The sequence below is a fragment of the Carcharodon carcharias genome, chromosome 10 (assembly GCF_017639515.1).
Source record: "Carcharodon carcharias isolate sCarCar2 chromosome 10, sCarCar2.pri, whole genome shotgun sequence".
In the NCBI taxonomy this organism is placed as follows: domain Eukaryota; kingdom Metazoa; phylum Chordata; class Chondrichthyes; order Lamniformes; family Lamnidae; genus Carcharodon; species Carcharodon carcharias.
Genome location: NC_054476.1, coordinates 90,043,994 through 90,065,812, shown reverse-complemented (window position 1 = coordinate 90,065,812; position 21,819 = coordinate 90,043,994). Strand labels below are relative to the sequence as shown.

Below are 21,819 nucleotides of genomic sequence, written 5' to 3'. Positions count from 1 at the left end.
ACAGTCAGTGTGTGAGTGTGGTCTGTCAGTGTGCGGGTGTCGGCTGTCAGTGTGCGATTGTGGGCTGTCAGTGTGCAAGTATGGTCTATCAGTGTCCGAGTGTGGACTCTCAGTGTGCGACTGTGGACTGTCCGTGTGCGAGTATGGAGTCTCCGTGTGCGAGTGTGGACTGTCCTCAGTGTGTGAGTGTGAGCTGTCAGTGTGCGAGTGTGGACTGTCTGTGTGCGAATGTGGACTGTCAGAGTGCGAGTGTGCACTGTCAGTGTCCAAGTGTTGACCGTCGGTGTCCGTGTGTTGACCGTCGGTGTGTGAGTGTGGAATGTCATTGAACGAGCGTGGACAGTCAGAGTGCGAGTGTGCACTGTCAGTGTCCGAGTGTCCGAATGTTGACCATCGGTGTCCGTGTGTTGACCGTCGGTGTGCGAGTGTGGAATGTCAGTGAACAAGCGTGGACAGTCAGAGTGCGAGTGTGCACTGTCAGTGTCCGATTGTTGACCGTCAGTGTCCGAATGTTGACTGTCGGTGTCCGAGTGTTGACCGTCGGTGTGCGAGTGTGGACTGTCAGTGAGCGAGTGTGGACTATCCATGTGCAAATTTGGACTGTCCGTGTGTAAGTTTGGACTGTCCCTGTGCAAGTGTGGACTGTCAGAGCGCGAGTGTGGGCTGTCAGATTGCGAGTGTGGACTGTCACGTTGCGAGTGTGGGCTGTCAGGTTGCGAGTGTGGGGTATCAGTGTGCGAGTGTGGACTGTCAGTGTGCGACTGTGGACTGTCGGTGTGCGAGTATGGAGTCTGCGTGTGCAAGTGTGGACTGTCCTCAGTGTGTGAGTATGAACTGTCCCTGTGCACTGTCAGTGTCCGATTGTTGACCGTCAGTGTCCGAATGTTGACCGTCGGTGTCCGAGTGTTGACCGTCGGTGTGCGAGTGTGGACTGTCAGTGAGCGAGTGTGGACTATCCGTGTGCAAATGTGGACTGTCCGTGTGCAAGTTTGGACTGTCCCTGTGCAAGTGTGGACTGTCAGAGCGCAAGTGTGGGCTGTCAGATTGCGAGTGTGGGCTATCAGCTTGCGAGTGTCGGCTGTCAGTGTGTGAGTGTGGACTGTCATTGTGCCAGTGTGGATTGTCAGTGTGCGGGTGTGGACTGTCCAGTGCGAGTGTGTACTGCCAGTGCGCGAGTGTGGATTGCCCCTGTGCGAGTGTGGAATGCCCGTGTGCGAGTGTGGGCTGTCAGTGTGTGAGCGTGCACTATCATTGTGCGAGTGTGGGCTATCATTGTGCGAGTGTGGCCTGTCAGTGTGCGAGTGTGGCCTGTCAGTGTGCGAGTGTGGCCTGTCAGTGTGCGAGTGTGGACTTTGTGTGCGAGTGTGGGGCATCAGTGTGCGAGTGTGGACTGTCAGTGTGCGAGTGTGGACTGTCAGTGTGCCAGTGTGAATTGTCAGTGTGCGGGTGTAGACTGTCTGTTGCGAGTGTATACTGTCAGTGTGTGAGTGCGGATTGTCCATGTGCTAGTGTGGACTGTCCGTGTGCAAGCGTGGACAGTCAGTGTGCGAGTGTGGACAGTCAGTGTGCGAGTGTGGACAGTCAGTATGCGAGTGTGGTCTATCAGTGTCCGAGTGTGGACTCTCAGTGTGCGATTGTGGACTGTCCGTGTGCGAGTGTGGACTGTCCTCAGTGTCTGAGTGTGAGCTGTCAGCGTGCAAGTGTGGACTGTCAGTGTGCGAGTGTGGACTGTCTGTGTGCCAGTGTGGACTTTCAGTGTGCAAGTGTGGGCTATCAGTGTGTGAGTGTTGACTGTCAGTGTGCGAGTGCGGATTGTCCGTCTGCGAGTGTGGGCTGTGTGTGTGCGAGTGTGGGCTGTCAGTGCATGAGTGTGGGCTGTGTGTGTGAGTGTGGGCTGTGTGTGTGCGAGTGTGGGCTGTGTGTCTGCAAGTGTGGACTGTCGGTTTGCGTTTGTGGACTGTCGGTGTGCGAGTGTGGACTGTCAGTTTGCCAGCGTGGACTGTCGGTGTGCGAGTGTGGGCTGTTCCTGGGCGAGTGTGGTCTATCAATGTGTGTGTGTGGACTCTCAATGTGCGACTCTGGACTGTCAGTGCGCGAGTTTGGACTGTCAGTGTGCGAGTGTGGGCTGTTGGTGTGTGAGTGTGGACTGTTAGTGGAAGAGTATGGGTTATGCTGTGCGAGTGTGGGCTATCAGTGTGCCATTGTGGACTCTCTGTTTGCAAGTATGGGCTGTCACTGTGCATGTGTTGGCTGTCTGTGTGCGAGTGTGGACTGTCAGTGGAAGAGTATGGTTTATGCTGTGCGAATGTGGGCTATCAGAGTGCCGTTGTGGACTCTCCCTTTGCGAGTGTGGGCTATCGGTGTGCGAGTGTGGACTGTCAATGTGCGAGTTTGGGCTGTCAGTGTGTGAGTGTGGACTGTCAGTGTGCTAGTGTGGACTGTCCGTGGCAAGTGTAGATAGTCAGTGTGCTAGTGTGGACTGTCCGTGTGTGAGTGTGGACAGTCAGTGTGCGAGTGTGGACTGTCAGTGTGCGAGTGTCGGCTGTCAGTGTGCAAGTGTCGGCTGTCAGTGTGCAAGTGTCGGCTGTCAGTGTGTGATTGTGGGCTGTCAGTGTGCAAGTGTGGTCTATCAGTGTGCGAGTGTGGACTCTCAGTGTGCGACTGTGGACTGTCCGTGTGCGAGTGTGGACTGTCCTGTGTGTGAGTGTGAGCTGTCAGTGTGCGAGTGTGGACTGTCTGTGTGCCAGTGTGGACTATCAGTGTGCGAGTGTGGGCTGTCAGTGTGCGAGTATGTGCTATGTGTGTGCTAGTGTGGGCTGTGTGTGTGCGAGTGTGGACTGTCTGTGTGCCAGTGTGGACTGTCAGTGTGCGAGTGTGGGCTGTCAGTGTGCGAGTGTGGGCTGTCAGTGTGCGAGTGTGGGCTATGTGTGTGCGAGTGTGGGCTGTGTGTGTGCGAGTGTGGACTGTCGGTTTGCGTTTGTGGACTGTCAGTGTGCGAGTGTAGACTGTCCCTGTGCGAGTGTGGTCTATCAGTGTTTGAGTGTGGACTCTCAGTGTGCGACTGTGGACTGTCTGTTTGCGAGTTTGGACTGTCAGTGTGCGAGTGTGGGCTGTGTGTGTGCGAGTGAGGGCTGTTGGTGTGCATTTGTGGACTGTGTGCGAGTGTGGACTGTCTGTGTGCGAGTGTGGACTGTCTGTGTGCGAGTGTGGACTGTCAGTGGAAGAGTATGGTTTATGCTGGGTGAGTGTGGGCTATCAGTGTGCCATTGTGGACTCTCCGTTTGCAAGTGTGGGCTATCGGTGTGCGAGTGTGCACTGTCAGTGTCCGAGTGTTGACCGTTGGTGTCTGAGTGTTGACCATCGGTGTGCGAGTGTGGAATGTCAGTGTGCGAGTGTGGACAGTCAGTGTGTGAGTGTAGGCTGTCAGTGTTTGTGTGTGGACTGTCAGGGTGCAATTTGGGCTGACAGTGTTTGAGTGTGGTCTGTTAGTGCTATCTGTTAGTGTGTGGTTTGGACTGCCATGTGTGTAATATGGACTTTAAACATGTGAACGGTATGGGTTTTAAGCATTGGTGTAGTTTTGGCTGTAAGCTTGTGTTTTTATGAACTGCAAGTGTGTGTAAAGGGTGAACTTTAACTGTGTGTATAGGATGAATATTAAATGTGTGCCATGTGTGCTTAAGTGTGTATGCATTGTGTATTTTAAGTGTGTGTGTGTGTGTGTGGCATAAATGTGTGTGTAGTGTGCGTTTTAAGTGTGTGTGCATTTTAAGTGTGTGTGTAGTGTGTGGCTGAAGTGTGTGTGCATTGTCTGTTTTAAGCGTGTGTGTAGTGTGTGGCTTAAGTGTGTGTGTAGTGTGTGGCTTAAGTGTGTGTGCTTTGTGTGGCTTAAATGTGTGTGCGCTTTGTGTGGCTTAAATGTGTGTGTAGTGTGTGGCTTAAGTGTGTGTGCGCTTTGTGTGTTTTAAGTGTGTGTGTATTGTGTGGCTTATTTGTGTGTGTAGTGTGTATTTTAAATGCAATCTGAAAGTTGTGTTGGGTCATTCCCTCTGCCATTTAAACTCGTGTTCTTGCCACTGCACATTTGGTAGTTCCCTGAGATGGATAGCTGAAGAGCCTGTCTGCTTCTGGTATTGACCATTTGTTTTATGCAAACTGGTATCCTGTGATATATTAGACCAAGGAATCAATTTATACTGTAAAGTACACAGGAAGTGAGACATCCCAATTCAACTTTACAAATCTGTAAAATAATTTTTGTTTCCTCAGTGCCTTTTCAAAATGCCATGATATAGTCCTTCCAAAGCCATACTATGAAGCATGTGTACGTGATGGCTGCCACAACCGGAATAAAACAATAATATGTTCCAGTTTAGAAATCTATTCTAAAATATGCCAATCTAAAGGAGATATCTGTGTCAACTGGCGAGAGCATACCAACGGATCTTGTCGTGAGTAATTAAATCTACCTTCATAGAATTTGAACATTTTCAAACATGGATGTGTAAGAAACATATCAATTATCAACTCAGGTAGTAAATATTTGTACAGGTTTAGGTTTCATGCACTGTTTCTCAAGTTGTCTCATTGAATTTAACCCAAACAGAATATCACTGCCCTGCAACGATGGAATATAAATCATGTGAGTCAAAGGAACAGCCTACTTGCAGTTCAAGGTTTGTTGTACTTATTTATCAAAGAATTATAAATGATAACAATTGAATTGCTTTCTCTCTCTTTTCCTTTTTCACTCTCTCCACACACCCACCCCCACTGACTGTATATAATTGAGACTTTTTCTTTCATGATTAGGTATACTGACAAAAATGCCCCTATTCTCAAGAGTGGTCATAATGAAGGCTGTTTTTGCCCAGCTGGGAAGATCCTTTTTGCACCATTAGACATCTGTGTGGACATCTGTGGTAAGAATATTTCTTCAGTATAGTCACTGCCTCCTTCCAGCAATTGAATCTTGCCCAGAAAACTGCATAGTTCACCTTTGGACTTTGTGTATCTCTAACTTGTTTGCCATAGCAACAGGGGAGGGATTTTATTTGCATCTGAGAACTGCAGACAAAATTGTCCATGTTTGGGATTGTGTAATATGCAAAGGGAGAATAAAATTCAGGAAAATAACACCAAAGGAAAGTATATTTCAATCATGTGATTATTTTATTTAATAGCCTTGCATGCTGCTGGTTGCTCAGCCCTTGAAGTGTTATTGTCTCCTGATTGGCATTCACTTATTTTCTTTCAGTCCTCTTCGAATGAGTTTTACCTATTCTTCCTCTCTATTTTTGTTATTCATTCATGGGATGTGGGCATCACTGGCTAGGCCAGCATTTTTTGCCTGAACCTAATTGCCCTTGAGGAGGTGGTGTTGAGCTGAAATAAAAAGGGAAAAAGCTGGAAAAACTCAGCAAGCCTGGCAGCATCTGTGGAGAGAGAAACAGAGTTAATGTTTCGAGTGCTCTGAAGAAGAGTCATACAAACTCTGTTTCTCTCTCCTTAAATGCTGCTGGACCTGCTGAGTTTAATCTGGCATTTTCTGTTTTTATTTCAGATTTCCAGCATCCGCAGTATTTTGCTTTTATTCTGGTGGTGAGCTGGTTGTGATTATTTAGTTTTTACCGTGTTTAGCTGCTGCAACAGTTTATGAAACATTATTTGTGGTTTGTTTTAATTTACTAGAGTGCATCGGGCCCGATGGGAAGCCAAGACAGGTAAGTTCCTCAGATGAGCAGCTAACATATCAGCACATTTAATATACATTTCAGTTTTAACCTATATATAGATCTCTGACATGTCTTTGTGTATTTATGACAGATTGGTGAAACGTGGTCAAGCAATTGCCAGGATTGTTTCTGCAATAATGCAACATTAAGCATTATCTGTAAACCCCGTAAATGCCCAACATTGCCACCAGTAAGATGCAAAGGCCCCGGTCTTGTGCCAGTAGCTGATAGAAGCCAAAGTGAACCATGCTGTACAAAAATCCAGTGTGGTAAGTGAGAGATGTTACCAATCATGCTCCATCGGAATATTCCACTGTGCAGCTGTAGGGTGAGATGTTCTAGTATCCAAAAACGACACCAATACTTCTACCTATTTGACCGAGAAAGAGGTTTTGTTTATTTATGTAATAATTTTGATAAATGTTAAATTCAATTCACAGAGGGATAAGTCCCAACACCATGAACCAGTTAGAATGTTGATCAGGACAATAGCTGAAGTACCATATGAAACAGTTGTCAAAGCTGTGTAATCTCACGTATTTAATCATTTTTGAGATGATCGGGAGTCATTAAGCACACCCCGTACCTGTTCAACCTTTCATACAAGCATTATTTTTCAATATGCCCAAGAAGGGCTGTGGTAAACAAACAATGGGATCATCTTAGCCCCGAAATCATTGCGATAGATTTCTCATTGAAGTTGTTAACTTTGATTGACAGCTCAGAAAGCCAATCTTCAAGCGAGAAAGCTGAGGGAGAGATCACCCTTTGTCTCTCTGCCAAGTAAATCAGTCTTGAATGGTATGAACAATATGACAGAGTCAGTATGCAGGTATAACAAGGAATTAGAAAGGCACGTGGAATTGCAAGGAGGATGGAGTATAAAAAGATCAACATCTTGCTACAGCTGTACAGGGCATTGGTGAGACCACACCTAGAGTATAATGTACAGTTTTGGTCACCTTACTTAAGGAGGAATATATTTGTCTTCATAACGTATGGTTTAAGCACAAAGACTGGAGGAATATTAATAAAACAAAGTTCTTTTATTCCACTGGCATCAAAACTGTAGAAACAGTCCAGGGAAAGCATAACTCCAATGAAACAACTATTTGCAGAGAATACTCATCACCAGTGCTCCAGACCTCTATCCTAGTCAGAGCCTCAGCTCCTCAGCACGGCACTCACCAGATGTGTTCAGGCTTGCCCTGTTGCCAAGCTCTACACTGCAATCCTGTGCCCCTCTCTCTCCATGAGGCTTCTCAGACTCAGGGGCACTGCCAGTCAGTCTGACTAGGTCCCAATTCCCCTTCCTGGCTCCTCAGCCACCGTCAGGGGCTTCAAGCTGCCCCAGGCTCCTGCCACACTGCCTCTCACAAGGCCTAGGCTCCTGGCTGCTTTCTCCTTCACCTCAACTTCTGGCTCTGCCCCTCAGCTTGTCAAATACACTGCTGCCCCAGGGAGGGGCCCACAGGAGCCAAATAGTTCCCCTACTTTGTGCTGACCCCACCATCATCATCTGCTGCCAGAGGCCCTGCTACACACTGCAGGCAATTCAGAGAAGTTCATTAGGCTCATCTCTGGATGAGGGGTTTGTGTTATGAGGAAAGGTTGAGCACGCCTATATTCCTTGGAGTTTAGCAGAATGAGAGGTGATCTTACTGAAACACGTAGAAACATAGAAAATAGGAGCAGGAATAGGTCATTCGGCCCTTCAAGCCTGCTCCGCTATTCAATATGATCATGGCTGATCCTCTATCTCAACACCATGCTCCCACTCTCTCCCCATACTGCTTGATGCCCTTAGAGTCCAGAAATCTATCTATTTCCTTCTTAAATATATTCAGTGTCTTGGCCTCCACAGTGTTATGTGGTAGAGAATTCCACAGGTTCACCACCCTCTGAATGAAGACATTTCTCCTCATCTCAGTCCTAAATGGTCTACCCCATATCCTGAGACTGTGACCCCTTGTTCTAGACACCCCTTCCCGCCCCCCACAGACAGAGGAAACATCCTCCCTGCATCCAATCTGTCCATCCAATTTTATACATTTCAATGAGATCCCCTCTCATTCTTCTAAACTCCAGTGAATATAGGCCTAGTTGGCCCAACCTCTCCTCATATGATAATCTGCCATCCCAGGAATCAGTCTGATGAACCTTAGTTGCACTCCCTCTATGGCAAGCATATCCTTTCTTAGGTAAGGAGACCAAAACTTCACACAGGAGTGGTCTCACCAAGGCCCTGTACAGCTGCAGTAAGAACATCCTTGCTCCTGTGCTCAAGTCCTCTCGCAACGAAGGTCAACAATAATTTGCCTTAACTGCTTGCTGCCCTTGCATGCTTGCTTTCCATGATTAGTGTACAAGGACACCCAGGTCCCTTTGTACATCAACATTTCACAATCTATCAACATTTAAATAATACTCTGCCATTCTGTTTTTCCTACCAAAGTGGATAACTTCATACTTGTCCACATTATACTGCATCTGTCATGCATTTGCCCACTCACTCAATCTGTCTAAATTGCCTTGAAGCCTCTTAACATCATCCTAATTGTTTACATTCCCACCTAGTTTCATGTTGTAAGCAAACTTGGAAATATTACATTTGGTTCCCTAATCCAAATCATTGATTTATATTGTGAATAGCTGGGGCCCAAGCACTGATCCCTGAGGCACCCCACTAGCCACCACCTGCCATTCCGAAAAAAACCTGTTTATTCCTATTCTCTGTTTCCTGTCTGCTAATCAATTCTCATCCCATGCCAATATGTTACCCCCAATCCCATGTGCTTTAATTTTACACAATAACCTCTTATGTGGGACTTCACTGTTGCTGGGTCAAATTCCTGGAACTCCCCTTCCTAACAGCACTGTGGGTGTACCTACACCACATGGACTGCAGCAGTTCAAGAAGGCAGCTCACCATCACCTTCTCAGAGTAACTAGGGATGGGCCATAAATGCTGGCCTAGGCAGTGAAGCCCACATCCCATGAGTGAGTAAAAAAAAAAGTTATCAAAAGCTTTCTGAAAATCCAAATGCACCACATCCACTGGTTCTCCCTTATCTATCCTGCTAGTTACATCCCCAAAAAACTCCAGTAGGTTTGTCAAACATGATTTCACTTTCATAAATCCACTTGTCTAATCCTGTTGATACTTTCTAAGTGTCCTGTTATCACATCCTCAATAATAGAAACTAGCAGTTTCCCTTCTACTGATGTTAGGCTAACTGGTCTGTAATTTGCTGCTTTCTCCCTCCCTCCTTTTTTAAATAGTGGGGTTACATTTGCCATCCTCTGGGACTGTTCCAGAATCTACTGAATTTTGGAAGCTGACAACCAACACATCCATTATTTCCATGGCCACCTCCTTTAGTACCCCAGGATGTAGATTATCAGGCTCTGGAGATTTATTGGCTTCCTTAGTTTTTTTAGTAATACTAATTTCCTTCAATTCCACCTTCTCCCTAGACCTTTAGTTCCCTGGCATTTCTGGGAAGTTATTTGTGTCTTCCTCCATGAAGACAGAACTAAAGTAGTTGCTTAATTGCTCTGCCATTTCCTTGTTCTGTTATAAATTCTCCTGTTTTGCACTGTAAGGGACCTACATTTGTCTTCACTAATCTTTTCCTTCTTACATACTTATAGAAGGTTTTACAGCCCTCTTTTATATTCCTTGCACGTTTACTCTCATACTCTATTTTCCCCCTCTTAATCAATCTTCGGTGAATTCTAAACTGCTCCCAATCCTCAGGCTTGCAACTTTTCATGACTCCACTTTGGATCTAATACTATCCTTAATTTCTTTTGTTAGCCATGATTAGGCCACTTCCCCTGTTGTGTTTTTGCGCCAGAAAGGAATATGTAATTGTTGCAATGTTTGCATTTGTTCCTTAAATATTAACCATTGCCTATCCACCATCATATCTTTTAATGAAGTTCCCTAACCTAGCTTAGCCAATTTAAACCTCGTACTTTCATAGTTTCCTTTGTTAAGATTTAGGACCCTAGTTTCAGAATGGACTTTTTCACTTTCCATCCTATTGAAGAATTTGATCACGTTATGGTCACTGTTCCCTAAAGGATCCCTTCTCATTGCACAAAACCAAATCTAGCCAGTTCCCTAGTTGGTTCCTCGATGTACTGGTATAAAAATCCAATTCGTACATGCCCCAGGAATTTATTCACCACTGTATTATTGCTAATTTGATTTGCCCAGTCTATATGTAGATTAAAGTCACCCATGATTACTTGTTACTGCACCTCTAATTTCCTGTTTAATGCCATCCCCTACCTTATCGCTACTGTTTGGAGGCCTGTAGACAACTCCCACTAATGTTTTCCACCCCTGTTGCTTCTTAGCTCCACCCAGACTGATTCTACATCTAGATTTCCTGAGCCAATATCCTCTCTCACTATCACACTGATTTCATCCTTAACTAACAATTCCATGCCACCTCCTTTTCCTTTTTGCCTATCTGTCCTAAATATTGAATACCCTTCAATATTCAGTTCCCAGCCTTGGTCACCCTGCCGCCATGTCTCTGTAATCGCAATCATATTGTACCTGTTACATCTATTTGGGCTGTTAACTCATCTACCTTATTGTGAATGTTCTGTGCATTCAGATACAGTGCCTTTAGACTTGTCTTTTTTAACATTTTTACACATTTGTTTTGTACTATGGCCCTATTTGCTGCTAGGTCTTGTTTCCTCTGCCTTCTGCTTTTGCTTTCTACTTTTCTGTCTTTCATTCCTATCTTTTCTCCCTCTCTTGTGCCTCCCTGCTCAGGTTCCCACTCCCCTGCCAATCTAGTTTAAACCCTCCCCCATAGCATTAGCAAATATCCCTGCGAGGGTCCTGTTGGGGTGCAACCCGTCCAGCTTGTACAGGTTCCATCTTCCCCAGAATTGGCCCTAATCCCTCAGGAATCTAAATCCCTCACTCCTACACAATCTCTCCAGCCACGCATTAATCTGGTCTAGTCTCCTATTCCTGATCTCACTAGCACATGGCATTGGGAGTAATCCTGAGATTACTACCTTTGATGTCCTGCTTTTTAATTTATTTCCTAGCTCCCTATATTCTGCTTGCAAGGCCTCATCCCTCTTTTTACCTAAGTTGTTGGTACCAATATGGACCATCACCTCAGGCTGTTCACTGCAGCTACTCAGTGACATTCTTGACCCTGGCACCAAGGAGCAACACATCATCCTGGTGTCACATCTGTGGCCGCAGAAACATCTACCTGTTCCCCTTACAATAAAATCACCTATCGCTATTGATCTCCCACTCTTTTTTTCTCTCCCTCTGTGCAGCTGAGCCAATCATGGTGCCATGGACTTGGCTCTTGTTGCATTCCCCTGAGAAACCATCTTCCCCAGCAGTATCCAAAATGGAAAACCTGTTAGAGAGGGAGATGGACCCAGGGTACTCCTGCACTACATGCCTAGTGGTTTTACTCTGCCTGGCTGTCACCCATTCCCTTTATGCCTGTTGCACTCTTTACCTGTGGTATGACCAGCTCACTGTACATGTCACAAAGATCACTGCGGATGCTCCACAGTGACTCCAGCTACAGCTCCAAAATGCAGATTTTGAGTAGGTGCAGCTGGAGACATTTCCTACACACATGGTTGCCTGGACACTGGAAGTGTCCCTGACTTCCCACATCGCACAGGGGGAGCATTCCACTTGGCTGAGCTGCCCTGCTGTGACTTACCCTTAAGTTGTTCCCTTTACTTCCGCTAATTTAGGGAATATTAAGGACAGACAAAATACTTACCAGGTCCTATTTACCAAGGCTGCCACTCTTTTTACTGAGGAAAAGTAGAAAATGAAATGTTCCCTCCTCACCAAACTCCAACTGAAGCACTCTAATGCAGCCAAAGTAACACTCCAGTGCAGACAAAAGTAGCACTGTAGATGGCTTGCTTTTATGCTGTCTGAATCCAGCTTCTGAAAACCTGTTTAAGCCAGTTAACTAATTCACTAGCTGCAGCTGCAAGCAGAACCTGTATGATCCCTGTTTTAAAGCTGAACTAAAATTCACCTTCTCCCAACCCAAACAACAACTTATAGTTAGTTGCTAAATTAAAGGAAGATTAGACTTTAGATAGAAATTAACCCTTAAAAGTCCCTCTCTCACCAAAGTCCAACTGAAGCAGCTCAAAGCAGCACTCCAGTGCTCCAATATAAGATTCAGGAGGGGCTTAACAGGGTAAATTCTGAGAGGATGTTTCCACTCATGGGAGAATCTGGAACTAAGGTCACAACTTAAAAATAAGGATCTCTAATTTAAGACAGAGATGAGGAAGAATTTCTTCTTTCCAAGGATCATAAGCCTTTGGAATTCTCTTCCCCAACGAGCAGTGAAGGCTGGGCCATTGAGATTTTCAAGGCTGAGTTAGACAGATTGCTGATTGACAAGAGAGTCAAGGGTTATGGAGGACAGGCAGGGAAGTGGAGCTAAGGCCACAATCAGATCAGCCATGATCTTATTGACTGTCAGAGCAGACTCAAGGGGCCAAATAGCCGACTTCTGCTCCTAATTCATATTTTTATGGGTATATTGAGAAAGACAGTAAGGTCTTGCTTTCTGTCTAGGTAGTGAGAGAGTCAGGGATACTCCAAGTTGAAGCATGGATGCAGGCAGTCGATAATAGAAATTAGTTCTAATAAATTCAGGGACTGCACACTTGTAAAGTGAGTAAAAAGGGGATCAGTGCATGGAGACAGAGGGGCTTGACTGAAGTACTGAATGAGTAAGTTGCATTTGTCTTTTTGAAGGAAGAAGTATTACTGAAGTCATAGTGAAAAGGGATGGGCTAAAAATTGATAAAGAAGAGGTATTAGAGAGGCTGGCTGTACTTAAAGTTGATAAGTCACCAGGACTTATGGGATGCAACTGAGGATGTTTGTGGAAGTAATGGTAGAAATTGATAGGCACTGACCATAATCTTCCAACCTTCTTTAGACACAGGGGTGGTGCCTGAGGACTACAGAACTGCAAAATATGATGAGAAATAATCGTCTGGAACAAAATTTAACAGTAATTTGGATAAATATGGATTAATTAGAGAAAGCCAGCACGGATTTGTTAAAGGCAAATCAAGTTTAACCAGATTGAGGAGGCAACAGAGAGGGCTGTTAAGGGTAATGTTGTTGATATGGTGAATGTGTAGACTTCCAAAAGGTCTGATAAAGTGTCATAGTGTAAATAGACTTGCCTGCAAAGTTGAGACCCACAGGGAAAGAAAGGGATAAGATGGATACTAAGCTGGTGGTTTGACAGGAAACAGAGAGTAGTGGTAAAAGGTTCTTTTGGACCAGATAAAGGTATACAATAGAGTTCCCTAGGGGTCTGTACAAGGGCAACCGCTTTTCCTGATATACATTACAGACCTAGTCTTGGGCGCACAATTTCAGAATTTGAAGATGACCCAAAACTTAGCATTATTATGAACTGTAAGGAGGACAGTGATAGACCTCAAGAGGATGTAGAAGGGCTGCTGGAAAGATTGGACACGTAACAGGTGAAATTTAATGCAGAGAAGTATGAAGTGATTTACACTGATAGGAAGAACAAGGAGAGGCAATGTAAAATAAAAGAAAAAATTCTAAAGGGAGTGCAGGAACAGAGACAACTAGGGTTATGTGCACAAAAATTGTTGAAAGTTGTAGGACAGGTTGAGAAAGTGCTTAAAAAGGCACATGGGAACCTGGTTTTTATAAACAGAGGCATAGAGCACAATAGTAAGGCAGATATGATGAACCCTTATAAATCTATGGTTTGGTCTCAGCTGGAATATTGTGCCCAATTCTGGGCATTGCATTTTTACAAAGAGGTGAAGGCTTTTCAGACAGTGCAGAACAAGATTTATGAGAATAGTTCCAGGGAAGATGGATTTCAGTTACATGGATAGATTGGAGAAGCTAGGGTTGTTCTCCTTAGAGAAGAGAATGTTAAGAGAAAATTTGCTAGAGATGCTCCAAATCATGAGGTAGCTGGACAGAATGGATACAGCGAAACTGTTCCCATTGGCGGAAGAATCTAGAACCAGTGGACGCTGATTTAGGATGATTGACAAAAGAAGCAATGGCGACATGAGGAAAAACCTTTTTTTACTGAGTGAGTGGCTAGGGTCTGGAATATACTTCCTGAGAATATGCTGCAAGAAGATACAATCAGTGCTTTCAACAGGAATTCGGATCAGGATCTGAAGAGAGAAAACACTGTAGGGCTGCTGGAACAGGTGGGACAGTGAGATTAGCTGAGTTGCTTCTGCAGAGATCCAGCATGGACCCAGTGGACCAAATGACCTCCTTCTGTGCTGTAACCATTCCATGATGCTATGAACTGCGGAGGTATTGACTTTGATTATTTTGACTGTTGTCTCAAAGGTTTCTGCCCTTTCCCCCAACCCCAATAAGGTGCCCCCACCCCCCCAGCCCACTTACTTTGAATCTCTGTAAGCAAAGTAACACCTTTGATTCCATGAAGTTGACAGATTTTCTTTTTTCCCTCTTTGACATAGCTGCTGCTTCCAGTAGTTCTTTATCCTCCTATGGAAATGGTTTGCAGTTGTCATTCAGTTACTATTTTTGGATTCCCCCTCTTCAGCTGACTACCATTCAGGGCGCCTCATGGGCTATGTTTCTGACTCACCCCAAGAGTCTGTAGCCCATCTTCCCGGTGTAACTGTGATGTGACAGACTCGAATTACAGCCTCTGTCCACTTTCGACTATTCACATGAAATTTCTCAATACTTGAACAAAATGATGGTCATAAGTACTGTTTCACCACACCTCCAGTGGAGCAACTGTATTCCTGGAATTTCTAGGTTAGGGTCTTATACATATTATTTATCAAGAAAGTATTCTGCAAAATGAAATAGATACTTCAATTAAGAAGAATGTCATAATGTCTGCTTTATAAGACCTTGTCTGGATTTTGCATTGAAGCATCCTCTACATACCACATTTCCACTCAACCATTGTATACATTTAAATCTTCATGATGTATCTAATTCATGGCTGCCTCTTCTGGGAAAAGAAACTGAGACACTACCTAAGGGGACAAGCTTTTCAACAGAATATAGAAAACAATCCCAAAATCATTATTACATTTGGACCAAAATTTATTACAGCCAAGTTTCATAGTTTTTCCTGTTGTTACCTGTGCTTAGGAGTACATGTTGATTGTCCTATTAAGGAATAAAGACGCTGAAAGGTAGGTAATCAAATATTGCTCTTTTAACTCTCCTGGGCTTTTCAAGGCACTGTTGAATTGCTACAAAAGGCTCACTGATTTGCAGCAGTATTCGAAAGTACATTTTTGTTCAACTTGAATAAAGCCTCCTCATTAACATCATCGTGGATCATAAGTACTGAGATGAAAGAATAGGTTCAAGCGTTTTAACCACGTCAACTTTTGTTCATGCAGCATGTAATGTCACCTCCTGTCCTACTGTGGAATTTGATTGCAAACCTGGATACGAACCAGTGCTCCATGTTGATAAAGGTGAATGTTGCCCAGATTATACATGTGGTAAGTATTCCATTTCTCTTTAATCTGAGGTGAATAACATTTTACTGTTGTCACCATAACAATTTGAAGCATCATGCTGACAGTAAATGAATTATTAAATTAATGACATAACGTTCCATTTTTCAGAGCCAAAGCCAGTTTGTGTGAACAATGGCACAGAGTACAAGGTAAAGAACATTGGGACATTTTGAGATATGATGTTGTTTTCCAACTATTTTTTATTTTGTTCAATGTATAGTTTTCACATTTCTGTTTTGTTCCCCAAATTTTGACTTCAAGAATCACTGGTGCTACAAACTCACTTAAAAAGCCAGAACAGCATGAGATATTGTGAATATTAAGAAGTTAAACCGAACAGTGCACTTTTTGCATTGCAATATTAATTTATAATGCAAGAGACTACAATTAAAACCAGAATTTAGTTGAAAGAAATGAATTAATAGCTGTGCTAAGTAATGCACAAATGGACTTCATGTAAATTGTAAAGTATTAGGTGAAAGTAAACCTCCATAGTTTTAATTAATTTTACTGTATAGAATCCACTATTCTGTTAAATTTAAAAAGACACCAAATCTTACAAAGTGTTTCATTTGAAGCTTCACCTTTCTTTTCCAGCCAGGAATGACTATCCCTCAGGGCCCATGTGAGAATTGTAAATGTACCAATAAAACTGATTCATCAACCAAGCATAAAACTATTGAGTGTACTGCCATCAAGTGTGATTCTCACTGTCCACTGGTAAGCATGCAATCCACAAATCATTAATGATTCTATATCAGTTAGCAAAATGAGAGTAATCATCAATGTTTTATTTCCCCACAGGGCTTTAAATATAAGAAGGTGGAAGGACAATGTTGTGGAAATTGTACGCAGGTTGACTGTATAATTGAGTTACCAAATGGGCAGCCAATAATCCTACAGGTATTCATTTTACATTTCAGAAGTCAATCGTCATAAGAATCAACATCTCCTTAAGGTATTGCGGGGCTAGTTTTGAAAGTAACATTGAACGATTTTGTTGTATAAAGAGACTACTTCAAGTATTTACTGGATCCATCTCTGAGCCACATCATGAATTATACCATTACTCAAAATAAAGAGATTGGTTTGAAATTTTCAAGTAGCTTTGTTCAAAAAAAACTGTAGATTTAATCAAAGGAACTGAATTGAGAAAAAAAAACCAATTTGCACCATTCGGACCAAAGGAGGAACAAGTTGATGAGGTTGAGAAAAATGCAACATGGCCATAAATCAAACATTGAAATGGAGTAAAAATTTGGAGATATGGTTATTGCTAAGGGCATTGATAGGAATTTAAACTTAGAAGGCTAATTATAGTCTATCATAGAACGGTTGCAACAGAGAAGGAAGCCATTCAGCCCATCATTTCCCTGCTGACTCTCTGTAAGAGCAGCTCAGCTAAGTCTATTCCCCATCCTTTCTCCATCACACCATAAATCTCTCTTCTCCAGGTCCTTATCTAATTCCCTTTTGAAAGCCCCAACCCTCCTCTAAAGGAGTGCATTCCTAAACACTTGCGGCACAAAAAGATTCGTTCTTCATGTCACTGTTGGTTTATTTCACCAGTCCTCAAATTGGTGCTCTCTGGCCTTTGACCTTTCTGCCAATGGTAGCAGTTTCTCTCTATCTAATCTCTCTGGACCCTTCATGATTTTGAATACCTCAATCAAATCTCCTCTCAACCTTGTCTTCCCTAAGGAAAACAATCCCAGTTTTAACAATCTATTCACCTAACTGAAGACCCTCAGCCTTGAGATATTCTTGTAAATCTTTTCTAAACCCTCACTAAAAGCTTCATGCTCTTTCTGAATTGCAATCTCCAGAGTTGGGCACAAAACTCCAGTTGAGGCTGAACCAGCATATTATTAAGGCTTATCATCACTATAGCAATCAATTATAAAGTGAAACCAACCTATTTGAAAAGTCTTTAGATTGGCATTTCATTAGGCAGCACAATTATCTTATTTATGTCATAGCAAAGTGCCACAGCAAGTTCCCATTGTACTGTCCACAAATTGATGGAAAACATAGTCGCATTTTAAATAGGCGGGTGGCCCCTTGAAACATGTACAGGAGTCCCTTGGTGCCATTGGTGCTGAGCATCAATCATGAGAAGTATGCCTTTTGGTATATTTCCTTTATTTATATAATATCATAATGTGCCTCCATTTTACTGGGAAGGGTCAGTAGCATATTGCTAATGTTACTGGACTAGTAATCCAGAGGCCCAGACTAATGCACTAGAGATGTGAGTTCAAATTCTACTATGGTAGATGGGAGAACTTAAATTCAATTAATAAATCTCAAATCGAATGTCAATCTTTCTAATAATGGTTATGAAATCACTGGATTGTCATAAAAACCTATCTTGTTCAATTATAAGCTGTCCTTACCGGCCTGAATTACATATGACTCCAGACCAAGAGTAATGTGGTTGACTCTTAACTGCCCTCTGAAATGGTCTATAAAGCCACTCAGACCACTGTAGTGTATTAAGCCACTAGAGCAAAGTTGAATGAACAAAAACGGCCAGATGCACATCCGGTGTTGATCTAGACACTGGGAAACATCATCCCTAACAGCACTACATTGCATGGACTGCAGCAGTTCAAGAAGATACCTCACCATCACTGGTTAGGGGAAATTAGGGATGGGTAATAAACATTGGCCTTGCCAGCGATGCCCATATCCCAGGAATGAATAAAAAGAAAGAGAATTGTGACTGGGCTTTGCATGAACCCACACCTAAATTCAATATAAAACCAAATGCCTGCCTCTGTCTTATAAAAGAACAGCATTATATATGGTGATTTGGGGGTGGATAGTCTGGGTCCACCAATGATTTGGATTAAGCAGCAAATGCCTCAGATGAGAATACCTCGGTTAGATATGATTCTACCAGAGGAGTGTCAAGCCCTTAGTAAAATTAGAGGGGAGAATTTTCCGCTTGTTGGGCAGGCACGTGCCTGACCCGACTGCATGTAAAACAATGCACAATGATGGTGGGGGAGCATCCCGATGTCATCAGGCACTCGCGCAATATTTCGGTCTGTGGACGTGTGCCATAGTCAGCAGCGTGCCCACCGAAAATTAAAAGGTCTATTAAGACCATTAAAAGGGTAATTACATTCAAATTTATGCTGCCTGTCCAAACTTACGGTTGGCGGGCAGGCGAAAAGGCCAAGCAATCTTTGCATTTTTTAGGAAACCTCATCCACGGGCGGGTTGAGGTTCCCAACAACAAATAAAAATAAAATTAAAATTTTAAAATGTAATTAATAACATGTCTCTGCTCATGTGACAGACTCACATGAGGGATCATGTTTTATAACTTTGTAGAAATCATTATTTTTAATGTTTTAAGCTGTTCCTCTCCCTGAGCAGCTCTGTAGCTTAGGGAGCTTTTCAAGCGTACACCCATGCACATGCACATAGTCTGTGCTCATCCTCCTCCCTCCCCACCCCTCCCAACAGACAGCACTGAGCACTGCAGCACGCATTTCACATTGTGCGAGCCTTAATTGGCCCGCCCAGCGTGAAATCACAGTCTGGCCTCAGTTGTGGGCGGTGTTCGGCTTCCCAAGCACTCCCGCTGAGCTCGCCTGATGAAGGAAAAATCTTCCACAGAGAACTTATCTAGTAAAGTCAATTATCCTTTTAAAGATTCAGATTAACATGTGTTTCACTGGCCTTGGTGCAGCATGTAGACTTGATCAAATTACAACATTCCTTTTCTACATGCCTTATATGAAGGATTAATTCAGACTTTTATAATCTTTTTTCTAATTTGACATGTTACTCAGAGCAATTACAATATGGACATATGGAGTGTATAATACTATTACCATAAATTACATGGATGTGGTAAATAAACAAATCGGTATCTTGACATTTATTCAATGTCAATAGGCAGTTAGTATGTGATGGCCATGATGGGAAGCACTTGTTATGCAGGGGAAAGCTTTTTTTCATAGTACATTCGTAATTGTGACTAATTGTTAGAGCGATTCATGATTTTACAGTTTGGGAAGAGTTCACAATAATTGTACGAGAGATTCTATGTGACAGGAAAGATAAATCATCCCCTTTGACGTTCAGTGCATGTTGTTGTAGTAGTAATAAAGATTGATGCACTGTCAGAGCCCACAGCTCCAATATTTTAATGTAGTTATTTACCATTGAAAACTTTCCCTTTCCTATTATTACATAGCCTGGAGCTGCAACACCAGATCCAAGGAACAACTGCACTAAATATGAATGTGAGAAAATAAGATCTCAATTAACTTCAATAATTCATAGTAAATGGTGCCCACAGCTGGATCATAATAACTGTGAGCCTGTGAGTACAAAATGATTATATATTCCTTTCTTCAAATAAAAAGAGAAATATCTGTTCTGTAAAATTAAATGACCAGAGGTTTTGCTAGATTTATGTTTTCAAATAACAATTTAGAATGGTTTATTCTCTGTGACAGGGAACGATACACATGGACTTGGATGGTTGTTGTCAGACATGTAAGTATAGTTAAGCTATTATGAACCCTCTTTGCAGCTCTAAATGAAGATGCAGTCAAACTGTTGCAAGCTACCAATTCTGGTGGAAGTGAATTTAATTAAGTGCTAACCTTAGGTTAGTGGTAAACATTCCTACCTCTCAGTCAGAAGGCCTTTGGTTCTAAACCTCTTTTCAGATCTTGAGAAAGCATTTTATGCTGACACTGTGGGATTGTTGCAAGGGAGTATTTCACTGTCAGAGATACCATCTCTTAAGTGAGGGTTTAGCCAACCAACCGGTGTATCCTATCAGATTGATGTAAAAGACATCGTGACAATATTTCAAGAAGAGCAGAGAGTTGTCCCAGTTGCTGAGACAACATTTATCCCTCAACCAACATCACTGAAACATATTAACTGCCCATTCTTTTCATTTCTATTTGTGGGACCGTGTTGAACACAGTTTGGCTGCTATATTTGCCTCTAATACAATAATATATACACTTGAGAATTAATTAATTAACTGTAAAGCAATTTGGGCTACCCTGAAGATGCAAATTCCTTTTTAATTTTATTGACCACAATGAAGTAAACATCATAAATCACTTAAATCCAAAATACATAAACACTTTGGGCAGAATCGTCCACTTTCTGGCAGCAGGCGTCATGAGCATGAGCAGACAATATGGCAAGAAGGCCAAAAATCAGTTTTATGCCATTGTGAAACCACAAAGGTAGGTAGGAGAGCAAGTTGTGAAGAGGATATAAGGAGCCCACAAAGGGATATGGATAGGTTAAACAAGTGAGCAGAATTTGGCAGATGGAGTATAATGTGGGAAACTGTGAACAGGAAGAAGAGAAAAGCAGTTTATTAATTAAATAGAGAGAGATTGCAGAACTCCGCAAGTCCTCTATTTTACTCTTTCATGGGATGTGGGATTTGTTATCTATTCCTAATTGCCCTTGCTAGGTTATTTCAGAGGACGGTTAAGATTCAATCACATTGTTGTGGGCCTGGAGTCACATGTAGGCCAGACCAGGTAAAGATGGCAGATTTCCTTTCCCAAAGGGCAGTGAACCAGATGAGTTTTTAACAACAATGATAGTTGCCATTGTCACCATTACTAAGACTAGTTTTATAATTCCAGATTTCTTAATTGAATTTCAATTCCAGCAGCTGCTGTGGTAGTAGGATTTGAACCCTTGTCCCCAGAACATTAGCCTGGGTCTCTGCAGTACTATTCTAGCAACATTACCTTTACACTACCATCCCCCCAGCACATGAATCACAAAAGGTTAGCTCACAGGTACAACAATGGGTAGGAAGGCAAATGGGATGCTGTTGTTTATTGTAAGGGGAATAGAATATAAAAGTATGGATATATATAAGTATGGATATAAAAGTAGTTCTGTTGAAGGGTCATGAGGACTTGAAACGTCAACTCTTTTATTCTCCGCCGATGCTGCCAGACCTGCTGAGTTTTTCCAGGTAATTCTGTTTTTGTTTTGGATTTCCAGCATCCGCAGTTTTTTTGTTTTTATAAAAGTGTGGATGTTTTGCTACTCTTATACAGGGTGTTGGTGAGACCACATTAGAGTACAGATTTGGTCACCTTATTTAAGAAAGGATATATGCAGAGAAGGTTCACTCGATTGACTCCTGGGATGAAGCAGTTGTCGTATGATAAAGGGTTGCACAGGTTGGGCCAATACCCATTAGAGTTTAGAAGAATCAGCTGTTATTGAAACATATCAGATCCTGAGGGGACTTGACAGGGTGGGTGCTGAAAAGATGTTTCCTCTTGTGGGAGAAACTAGAACTAAGGGATATAGTTTAAAGATAAGGGCTCGCCCATTTAAGCTGAGGATGAGAAGAAATTCTTTTCTCTCAGAGGGCCGTTAGTCTGTGGAATTCTCTTCACCAGACAGTTATGGAGACAGATTATTGAATATTTTTAAGACTGAATTAGATAGATTCTTGATTGACAAGGGAATAAAAGGGTATAAGGAA

General features: G+C 42.8%; 1 protein-coding gene across 1 annotated transcript in view; it reads left to right on the top strand.

Annotated features, from left to right (window-relative positions):
* The window catches only part of LOC121282851 (mucin-2-like), a 261,009-nt gene that overhangs the window by 225,309 nt on the left and 13,881 nt on the right, over positions 1 to 21,819 (top strand). Inside the window, exons 50-60 of the mRNA XM_041196665.1 lie at positions 4,270 to 4,451; positions 4,607 to 4,676; positions 4,813 to 4,922; positions 5,692 to 5,723; positions 5,827 to 6,004; positions 15,189 to 15,293; positions 15,420 to 15,460; positions 15,909 to 16,031; positions 16,116 to 16,214; positions 19,525 to 19,653; positions 19,790 to 19,829. Coding sequence (XP_041052599.1) covers positions 4,270 to 4,451; positions 4,607 to 4,676; positions 4,813 to 4,922; positions 5,692 to 5,723; positions 5,827 to 6,004; positions 15,189 to 15,293; positions 15,420 to 15,460; positions 15,909 to 16,031; positions 16,116 to 16,214; positions 19,525 to 19,653; positions 19,790 to 19,829 — 1,109 coding nt within the window. The remainder of the gene's footprint in view (positions 1 to 4,269; positions 4,452 to 4,606; positions 4,677 to 4,812; positions 4,923 to 5,691; positions 5,724 to 5,826; positions 6,005 to 15,188; positions 15,294 to 15,419; positions 15,461 to 15,908; positions 16,032 to 16,115; positions 16,215 to 19,524; positions 19,654 to 19,789; positions 19,830 to 21,819) is intronic.